Source organism: Manis pentadactyla, chromosome 11 (assembly GCF_030020395.1).
Source record: "Manis pentadactyla isolate mManPen7 chromosome 11, mManPen7.hap1, whole genome shotgun sequence".
In the NCBI taxonomy this organism is placed as follows: Eukaryota; Metazoa; Chordata; class Mammalia; order Pholidota; family Manidae; genus Manis; species Manis pentadactyla.
Genome location: NC_080029.1, coordinates 12,869,536 through 12,880,649, shown reverse-complemented (window position 1 = coordinate 12,880,649; position 11,114 = coordinate 12,869,536). Strand labels below are relative to the sequence as shown.

General features: G+C 48.5%; 1 protein-coding gene across 3 annotated transcripts in view; it reads left to right on the top strand.

Moving 5' to 3' along the window:
• The first annotated feature begins 840 nt into the window (after window positions 1-840).
• DGLUCY (D-glutamate cyclase) overlaps window positions 841-11,114 on the top strand; it is a 72,324-nt gene continuing 62,050 nt past the window's right edge. The window contains exons 1-2 of one of the 3 annotated variants that reach the window (XM_057488214.1): window positions 862-1,060; window positions 3,479-3,584. Coding sequence is in view for 1 of the 3 variants with exons in the window: in XM_036882329.2 (XP_036738224.2) it covers window positions 1,045-1,060 (16 nt within the window). In the remaining 2 variants the exon portion in view is untranslated. Of the gene's footprint in view, window positions 1,061-3,478; window positions 3,585-11,114 lie in introns of all 3 variants that reach the window. The other 2 variants (XM_036882330.2, XM_036882329.2) reach the window with 2 other exon arrangements.

The following is an 11,114-nucleotide window of genomic DNA, read 5'->3' as shown; positions in this document are numbered from 1 at the left end:
ACTTGTGTTTTCAGGCAGGGGTGTAGAGATTCATGAGAGGCAGACAAAGTGACACTGCAGGCACGGGCAGGAACCATTTGGGGAGGGACCTTGTGTGGTGTTTGGCTTAATCCTGGAGCAAAACAGAAGTCCTGATGGCTTTGAAGCAGAAGGATCAGAAGAACGCACCCTGTTCTTTGCCGGGAAGGAGGCATCCAGCAAAGCCCTAAGAGCCAGCATCTAATGAGCACTTTCTGAGGGCTCGGGGCTGCTCTAGGGCTTCATGCTTATCTCAATTAGTCCTCACAACAGCCGACCAAAGTGAGTGATAAGGAAACTGAAGCCTAGAGAAAAACTTACCAAGGCCTCCAAGTGTGGGTAGCAGGAGGCAAGCCCAACCATTGCCTCTGCTGTTCAGTGTGGTCCGTGGACCAGAAGCAACTCCGTCTCCTGGGAGCTTGTTAAAAATGCAGAATCACAGCCCCAGACTTAATGGATCAGGATCTGCATTTTAACAGGATCCTCAGGCGATTCCTGAACACACTGAAGTTCAAGAAGATTGATGGTGATTCCCAAGATTGGTTGCACATTGGAGTCACCTGGGAAGTTTTGAAAATCCCTGATGCCCAGGCTGCACCCCTAGATCAATTACATCAGGATTTCTGGGACTGCCACCCAGGCTTCAGGATTTTTCAAGGGCAATAAAGCCTTGTATAATGCATGCCTGTTTCTAGGGAGGGCAGGCCAACTCCTGCAGGGAAGACAGGACGCAGGCTTGCAGGGTCCACCCAGGCACTGAAGGCTCTGTAGCTTTAAGAACTGGGACTGGCTGCCTGCCAAGGAAGCCACTGCCAATGCACAGGCCACGTGAGCACAGGCTGCAGAGCTAGGCCAAGAGAGTCAGCACTGGGCCTGGCCTGGGCTTGCAGAGCCGGACCCTGCAGCCCAACCCCGGTGGCGCGGGTGAGCAGAAGAAAGGGGACCTTTATGTCTTTTTAAGGAGAAAGCACACATTCTGCAAGACCATGGAAACAAAGAGAGGAACTGTTTGTGGCCCTAGTCCAGATGTCCCAAACAAACAGTAAGTCAGGCGGGCACAGAATGCTGCACAGGCGACATCCACACACCCAACCCAGCCTAGGAACTGAAGGGTCTGTGGGGCTACAGGGTAAGGCCAATTGGCAGGGCAGAAAATTCCCAGAAATTTTCTCCACTGGAGCTTGTGTCCTCTCTAAGTTAAGGCTCAGCTCGTGACAGGTAGCACCTGATGAGTGACAACACCTCAGGTGTGGGTAGCGTTTCTCCTCTTTGTCCTCCATTCTGCGTGGACCTTTAGGTCCATTTCACAACCCTGAGAACCCCCACAGTCACCTGCAAGCAAAGAAAGTGAAACTGAAAACTGTCAGAGGTAATAGTCCGTCTTTGGGCCACAAGCTTGCTGGAAATGAGGCCATGAAGTCAGTGGACAACGTGGGGGTGGCAGTGAGAGTGAAGGGACTCCAGGCTGCAGCAGACACAGGGACAGTCAGCCAGTCAGTCAGTTTCCTGGGCACCCACAGGAAGGAAACGTGGAGGTGAGGGAGCAGCCAGGTCAGCAGCCCCACCTTGGCTGGAGGCAGAGCTCCATAAATCCCCTTCAAGGTCTCTCTAGGCCACAAGCCCGCGTGTCTCAGTTCACTGGGAACCCAGGCCCAGTGTGGTGCTGGTGACTGCAGTGGCGTGCTTCTGACCTGTATGCCCCCAGACTTAAAGGCAAAGCGTGACTTTTGCATGTCTCCTGTCTAGCAATATCTGTGCCTCCTTGACCCCTCCTTCATTGTGGACAATTGAGAGTTAACTCTAATCCACCTTACTCCATGAGAACGCATGCAAAATGGTCATGTGTTGGGGGCAGGTAGCAGGTTGAGACTGTGTTGAAAGAAAAAGAATATTGGCATTGATTGGCGTGCAGAGGTGGGACACCACCTTGTGTCTTCAAGGTAACTGGGTACAAACTAAAAGGAAGGGAAGGAGAGCTCCAAGAGTAGAAGCCAACAGAAAGCTGGCTTCACCTGAGGGGTGGACTTCAGGTGAAGAAGGAGGAAGAGGAAGGCAGCGTGGGGCGGGGCAGGGCAGGGTGGGGTCGGCTGGGAGGAAGCAGAATTGTAGCTTGTATATAATTACGATGAAGCATCTTAAAGGGTCAGATGTGACTTCTGTCTGCAGGGCTGGGTCCCAGGAGGTCAAATGGTGGCCCCTTGACATGTTTTATTTATAAATTTGAACATCCTTGGAAAATGGAGTAATTTCACATGTGCCTCTGAAACTAAGCTGGAGCTGCCTGTTACCCAAATCCCCACTCACCCTGTAAGCATCTGGCATTGCCCACCCCGCTAGCAAACTTCTGTACCTGCCTGGCTCCTGGGGGCATCGCAGACAGCTGCTACTCCTTGACTTGATAATAATGATTTTCTTTTGAGCCTGAGTGTGTGTGTGTGTGTGTGTATGTGTGTGCACATACGCATGCACACACCAGGCACACAGGTATGCTCTCTTTCAATTAAGTTCAATTAATCTTTCCCTTTTTCAGTCAAGGATGACAGATGCACAAAACCAAACATACCCCTCTCCTTAACAGATTTCACAGTGTTTCCAGGCCATCTGCCAGATTGCTAGATGGTACTTGCATTAAAATTTTTTGAGTGCATTTTGTTATTTTGGTTTTAAGGATTTCCCAGCCTGCCTTAAGGAAATATTTAATGTGTGCTGCATTTTATAGCTTTCAAAGCATTTCTTAAACATACATGAATTCATTTTATCCTTCCATGAGTTTGGTTGTTTGGGTTGCATTCCTGTGATCTCTTGGAGAAAACCAACATAGAGAATCTAAATGACTTGCTTGGTCCTGCAGTAATTGTGAAGAAAAGTTAGTATTCCGGCCCAAGCTCTCTGGAAGACTAAGCTGTGTCCTTTTAACTAGATGGACTTGTAAGAAGTTATGCTTTTTGTGACTAAGGGTATGATGCCTGTCCAGAGGGCTTATTTGACTGCTGGTTCGGCCACTCAAATAGCTATGAATCTCTAGACAAAGTACTGAATCTCCCTGTGCCTCCTTTTCTGTAAAACAGAAACATCTACTCTTGGAGTGTCATGTAGATTAAATGAGATGCTACATGTCAAGTGTTTAGAACCATGCCTGGCACACAGTAAGCTTCCAATGAATATTATTATCAGTACTAAAATATTATTTTCTGTACCTTTGGGAAACATTCTGTGTTAGTTAGGGTAACAGCTAAATTGTAACACAAAGACAATACATTTGCTCAAAAAGGATAGAAGTGTATTTGTCTTTCACCTAATAGCTAAGAGGTAGATGGTCAGTCCAGGACAGATAAACAGCTTTGCTCCACAGTCACCCAGATTCCTTCTCGCACATTGCTGCCCACTGCCTACGTGTCCTCCTCTTCTGCATAGTCAAAGCTGACTCAATACCACAGCTACCTTCTGTTCCTGCCTGCAGGAAGAGGAAGAAAGGAGGTGGAGGGCAAACAGCCCTCTTCTAAATGGTGCAATTCAGAAGCTGTTCACTCATTTCCCTGGCCAGAACGTGGGTGCTCTTAGCTAAGGTAAGTCTGGAAAATATAGTCTCTATCTGGGTTCACTAAATATACTAAACTAAAATTTAGGAGTTTACCTGAGTTTGAAGTTGTTCATGCCTGCTCTGCCTGCCAGTTCCTCAGCTCCCCCGCGCTCTGCTTCTTGTCTACTGGATGCCTGTTTACTCTTGGATTTCTTTACTAAAATCCAGGGGCTGCTCTCAGCTCCCCTGCTCTTCTTGGTGGCAGTGTGATTGTATCCTACAGGCGGGTCCAACTGACTGCCCCCGGGGCTGGGCACTTATTTCCTCCCACTCTAAACCTCCAGGCAAGTGTGGCACTGCACTCTGGTTTTTTTGTTTTGTTTTGTTTTTTCCTGTCTGTATTTTTGACAACTTCTTCAATATGCAATGTAAACTCCATTCTCCCCTGTCTCTAGAGTGTCACCATGCTGTGTGATCTTGAGCCTTGGTGGATGATTAAGGAAAGGTACTTGTCTTCTATCCAGTGCCCTGGAGTCCATCCTTGCCTGTGCTCAGGAGGGAACCTTCTCCCCACCTCATCAGAGACTATGAGCCCACAGGGCTGTGATAAAGAAGCCAGACCACTTGTTTAGTGGGTGGATAGGCAGCCACATAGTCCTGAATCTCTGGAGTCTTAGAGTTCAATATCCAGGATGCATAATTTCCTGAAATCACTAAGTGAATGAAAAGAAGTATGGACCAGTATTCCATTCTATCATGGCAAGTAACTGAGATTGGACGGGCCAAGGGAGGGAATGCCAGTTGTCTCAGGGACCTTACTCCAGGGTCAGAGAAGGCGCTTTGATGGATATAGCCTAACAGATGAAGAAGGAATGTGTATTTATTGAGGCCTGAGGTGTGGCAGGCACTTACAAGAAGCAGAAGTTAGAGCACTGAAATAACAAGACAGTCACCTACTGGAGTTGATAGTCTAGCAGGAGTCCTTTACATTAATGATCTCATTCAATCCTTGCAAGTTCTGCAAAGCATGTATTTTCATATATTATAGACAAAAAGTTGAGCTGAGAAAGGGAAATGTAAGGACAGTTTGGAACCCATGTCTGTCTGATTCTAAGTATCTTGCTCTTTCCATCATGACCTTGTCTACCTCTGGTCACTTTGTTGATAAGGGAATCTAGTCTATACACAGAAGTGACCTTGACCTCTCTGCTGGACACTGGAAGCAGGGACTATTGTTAACTCAGGGGTCAACTTCCTTTGACTGGTGGTCGGTTTTTCTCTCTACCATGCATCTCTCTCTCTAACTCTTGTCCACTTATCCTGTGTGAACCCACCGAGCTGAACCCCACTTCTGGAATGCTTCTGCCCTGCCCATTCCTGGGGTGCTGACTGCCACTGGAGGAATGAGTCCACCATCTCCATCTGGGCCATTATAGTTCCCAGGCTGCCAGAAAAACCTTCCAGATGTTCCTACCTACTTTCCTGTCCCACTGTCACTAGTACTTCCTCTCGAATGTTCTTCTTTCATCAGTGCATTTTTGAACCTCCATTTCATTGTCTGTCATCATCACTGACAGAGAAGCCAGCCTGTCCATTGATAAAGCTGAACAACATTGAGGCCCCAGGAAACTCTCTCGGCCTCCTGGCACCCGCCCAGTATCTCTCCTCTTCTTCTCAATCCCGCCCATGCTGGGGAAGAGGTGTGTTCCTCCGCGGCTGACCTTCCCCTGGGCTCCAGATGCCCTCCACCTCCCCTGGAACCTTCCACCAGCTGTTGTTCTCTATCGCTCGCACCTTCAGCCTCTTCTCTACCAACATTTCTCTTTGTGTTCAATCTCTCAACATGGTTGATCTCTCCAACGTGAAAAATACCCCATTCTTGATCCCTTATCTCTAACGTTTTTCAGTTTCCCTTTGCTCTCCCTTCACAGCCAAGCTTACCAAAAGAATCATCGGCATGAGCTGTCTACACTGCCTACCTGCCCACTCAGTCCTCCATCACCCTCTGCAATCTGCTTTGTGCTCCCGTGATCAAATGCCCAGACCGAAGTCATTAAAGACACCCACACGCCAGGTCCACCTGGTGTCTTTCTTCCCTGATCTGACCCCATCTTTCTGGAGCGTGGGTGCTGTGGCCCACCCCTGCATCTTGAGCCTTGCTCTCGAGGTGGCTCTACTGTCTAGGTCTCTACTTTGCTTTGCTGGACAGTTTTTTCCATCTCCTTTGCAGAGACCTCCTGTTCCTCTTACTCCCAGAATGTTCCCTGAGTCTCTCTGTCCTGCCCACTGCCCTTCCTGCCCTCTTCCCTGCCCTTGGTGTTTTCAGCCGTGTATAAGCTGGCAGCTCCCACCCCTCCCTCCTCCATGCAGATCTCCCTCCTGACGTCTGGTCCTGAAGGTCCAGCTTCTCCTGGACCCGTGCTGGTGGCTGTCCCACAGGCTTCTCCTCCTGAGTGTTCTAGAGCCAAATGCATCGCTCCCTTCCAAGACTTACCCTTCTTGTGTCCTTTACTTTCAGGAATGTCACCATTACCCCAGTGCTCGTGCCAGAAAAAGGGCATCTAGTATTTGCCTTGGAGTCCCCCTTTCACAGTTCCATCAGGAATCATGTCCTGGGGAGTCTGCCTCCTTTAGCTCCTGAACCCCCTCCCTCTCATTCCCTTTACCATTGGGAAAAGCCTTTGTTGCTTCTCTCACAGATCTGACCAAGTGCCCTTGAGGACCTCCTTCTCCTCTTCCATCCTCCCCTGGAGGACTGTCAGCGTCCTCTCTCGAGTGCTGTCTCCTCAGGGCATCCTTCTGCTCTCAGTGCTCCCAGAGCTTTTAGACAAAGTTCGCACTCCTCCAGGTAACTGCATGACCCTTCCGGATCAAAGCCTTACCTACCTTTCCAGCCCCTCTCCATCTTTACACCAGGCTGGCCAACCACTCGGGTTGCAGCAGGGACGTGCCTTCACCAGCAGTGTCCTCTTCTGCCCTCCTCCTGGCAATTACTTCCAGTTGTCTGTGAAAACTCAGCACAGGCAACACCGCCCAGACCCCACCTGCCTGGTACTGTCATCACAATTTCCCTTGCTCTTTCCCCATTAACAGCTCTAGTACCTAAGCATGTTGCTGACACATGGAAGATGCTCTATAAATGGTAAAGGAATACACTATTTTTCAGAAACTTTTAATTCTCACTCACAAAGCCTATGCATCAAGTTGCGGTCCATTATGACAACTCATCAGTGTGTATCTGATTTTTTAAACAGAAGTATCCGTTGGCCTTAATAATCAGACACGTAGAAGCTGCACATCTAGCCCACGGAGGGTGAGGCAGCTGTTCCTCCCTAAGTCACTCCCGAGGAGCTGAGCCTTGTGTGTCCCTTCTCTCTCCTGCCTCCTCTTTCCTCTGGGCCTTCTGATTTCCTTGTATTTTTGCATTTGGCCTGGGGAGGTAGACAGTTCATCAGGATTTAAGGCTTGAGGTAGGAACTGGAGACTCTCTGTGGGCAGCTGTTTGTTAAATCGCAGTAGACTCGGCTTTCTGTGGCCAGCCGTGCTTCCCTCAACCTGGAGCACGTTGGGGCTTGGGGATAGGATGGGTGGGAGGTGATGTGGCAGAGGCCAGAGAAAGTGTCATATTCCCCAGGGGGTGGTTGCAATTCTGATTCTGTGGTTGAACAGAAGCAAATCTGCATGTTTTACAGATACCTTCATTGTTTGTTATGATGCAATTTTACCTCCTGTACTTGAAATTTACCTGCTGCTGAATCTGCTCTTTGGAATGGCTGAGAATTTTGTTCCCCGTCTCTGCTGATCAAGCATTTCAAATAAGGCAACTGACTGACTGTCCAGCTGTGTGAACTAAGGATGGTCCAATGGCCCAGACCATGAGAGCCATACCTGTCAGGAGCCATATCCCTATCACCAAGTGGGACCTCTCCTTCTGCTGGACTCTGCAGGGGCTGGGACTCAATACCTGACAGAATGTGCAGATCAGAACCTAGGAGGTTTGCAAGTGACAACCCCAACTCTGACTTATGCAAAAAAGATGAATTTACTGCCCGAAAAGTCTGGAGGGAAATGTGTATTTAGGTATGGCCGTGTGTAGGGCTGGGAATGGTCGGAACACCTGTCTCTCCCTTTACACCTTTGGCCCTGCTTACTTCTCTGTTGGCTTCCTTCTCAGGCTCAGGCTAGCTCCCTGTGGGGTGGCAGAAATGGCTACCCATGGCCTATATCTACATTGTCCTTGCATCTACCAATTTCAGGGCAAGAAATACTTCTTTGCCAACAGCTATACAAATTCAAAGGATAACTAATTGCCTCCTTTGGGTCACGTGACTATCTTCGTCTGTTTGGGTTGCCAGAAGTACCAAAGATTGGATGACTTAAACAAACAAACATTTATCTCTCACAATTCTGGAGGCTGTTCAATATCAAGGCATGGGCAGCCTCAGTGTGTGGAGAGAGCCCATTGCTTGGTGTATGGAGAGCCATCCTCTTGCTCCATCCCCACAGGGCAGAAGGGGAAAGGGAACTCTGTGGGTCTCGTTTATGGGAGCACTAATCCCAGGCATGAGGGCCCCACCCTCATGACCAAATGCTCTCCCAGAAGCCCTTCTCTAAATATCATCACACTGGCGGTTAGGATTTCCATGTATGAATTTGGGGGACATATGAACATTCAGTCCATTGCAGTGACCATCCTCAAATCACTGTGATCAAGGGGACTGGATATTTTAATAGGTCACCTGGTCTTAGATAGTGATTGACAGTCCCCCCAGGGGAGAGACAGCCATAAAAATGTGTGGTCGTATATTAGTTTCTTAGGCTGCTACAACAAATCACAATTTGGTGGCTAAAAACAACAGAAATGTATTGTTTCACAGTTCCAGAGGGTAGAAGTTTGAAGCAGAGGCGTCAGCAGGGCCACACTCCCTCTGAAGATGCTAGGGAATAATCGGTCCTTCCTCACCTCTGCCCTCTGCTTTGGCCCCAGGCAATCCCTGATGTTCCTGGGCTTACAGCCGCATCACTCCCGGCTCTGCCTCCCTTGTCACGTGACTGCCCTCTCTGGGTTTCTCCTGTTCTGTGTTTTCTTTTATAAAGACTCTTGTCACTGAATTTGGGGCCATTTGATTAATCCATAATGATCTCATCTCAAGATCCTTCACTTAATTCCTGTATAAAGACCCTTTTCCCAAATAAGATCACATTCACAGGCTCCAGGAATTAAGACTCGGACATACTTTTGAGGGGGCCATAATTCAACCTATTGCAGGGCAGAAAGAAAATAACACATAGCCCCTTGGCCACCTGGCATCCCCCCCTGTCCTTTCCCCATAGCAACAACTTCAGAAACATACCACCCCACATGGGACGAGCCATGCGCATGTAAGCACATCTGGCCAATGGGATTCTTCTTGGTCAGGTCTGAATGTCACTTTTAATAATCTGTCAACTGACAGTTAAGTGATTAGTTTAAACACCCAATATTTAATGGTAGAGAAAAAAATAAGATAGTTGGAATAAAAGCCATTCACATTTAGTAAAGGGGAGAAGGGAACAGCACACTGAGGTCATTTGTCCAACATTCTACAGAGGAGGACTGGCAAGGAGCCACTTCATAGCTACTGAAAGATCTGAGTTCCTCAGTCAGCCAGGGGCGCCTGGGGTTCTGGTCTCTGGACGACTCCGGCTTGTCCACTACCCTCCATGAGCGGCATCAGAGAGAATGTCCCTTCTAGAAACTGTATCCTAGCAGGCCACTCCTTGAGGACGTAAGCACAGAGATCTGGGGCTGGCCCCAGCAGTTGAGTAACCTTGTGTTATGGTTTGTTTCTGGCAGCATGGCTGTCTAAAACTCCTAGGCAGTTGCTGGGCAGTTCGTTTTCTGATAAGTCCATGAGCTGGCAACCAGAGCAGGAACCCGGTCAAGTCATGCTCTGGAATCTGGACCTTGTCCTCACCATGTCTGTCTCCTAAGAACTGTCTATGCTCTGCCCTCCCCCAGCCTTCATTTAGACTTTGGCCATTTGGCCTCTGCCCTGGACACACTTGGTGGGGGAGGGGAAGGAGGCGGGGTTAAGCAGGCCACTTGCTGCAGGCCGTTCTGCGGTGGCCAGCTGTCTCCGGCAGGGGTAACGGGCGCTTTGGTCAGGCAGGGAGCTTGGGCAGGGGCTGCGGGAGGAGAAGCAGCCCCCCGGGTTCCTCTCTTATCTCCCACTGTGTTCTCCTCCTTCCAGCCTGTGCTTGCACTAACATCAGCCTGGGGCAGGGTTTTGACTTTTGCAATCCTGAAAGATGATTTTCTGGCTCTCAGCTCAGTTGAATTACTGAGCACAGACAGAAAGAGGATCTTGTGGCTTTTCCCCCACTTTCCCTGCTTTCAGAAAGGCCAGCTGAGACTCAGGACTCTTTTCTTATAGAACCTTATTAAAGGCGGAAGAAATTGTCAATGCACTCATAAACTGGCTTTTCTTAAAAAACAAGATCTCTAAATTTCCAACATCCCTGAGCATATGGTTTGACCTCCCAGATTCAACAGGAGAGAGTTCAGTGACTTTGCCCCACGTAACAGATACTGCTCACTTCATGGTGAGGGAGGGGGCAGTCCACGCTGCCCTGCTCCCCACTCCAGCACAGCCAATTCCATACATTAGGGTCTGTCACTTACAAAGCCCTATTCCTGGTACAAAGTCCTATATTACTTAGGACACTTGATGGCAATTGAATCTGCAACTATCTACATAATGGGAATCAGGGATGGCTGGATGCAGAGACTCGAATGATAGGATGAGGGCTTTGTCTCTCTCTTGCCCCCTCTCTCTGTCCCTCTGTGACTCTCCAGTCCTCCTTTCTGCTTTCCTCTCTGCTGACTTCATTTCAGGCTGATTTTCATGGAGTTCTAGGCTTATTATGCATTTACATGTAGCAAAATCCCACCTCTTTCTTGATTGTTCCAACAGAAGCACAAGGGTGGCTCTGACTGGGCTGGCATGCAACCTCTGACATCCCTGTATTAACCACTGAGGCCAGACAAGTGGAAATACCCTGATTAGATGGTCTGAATCACATGCCCCCCATTGATATGATAGGTAATGCCACATGAATGACAGCTTCTCTGGGTTGGGGAAAAGGCAGTTTTTGAAAGGAAAATTATGCTGGGAAAACAAAAATAAGTGTTCAGGAACTAGGTCTCTGAGCAGGTTCTTGATTTGCATTTTCCTGTTGGTCAAGAGTATGGCAGCCTGCCTACCATTTGCCTGCTCCCTCGGGGGATGTGACCCTCTTCCTGCATTCTTAGCTATTACCTGGAGCCTTTTTATCCTTTCTTTTAATTTTTTAAAAACTGTGAAGTACATCATACATACCTATAAGCCACATGTTCCGCTTAAAGAACTGTAAATCAAACACCTGCATCCCCACCAACCCAAGTTGAGAAATGGAATAGTGTCAGTTCCTTAGAGGCCTCTGAACACTCTTCCCCAGTCACATACTCTTCTATCAGAAGGAAATTACAGAATTCTGTGTTCACCATCCCATGCTTTTCTTTATAGTTTCACTACACACACACACACACACACAC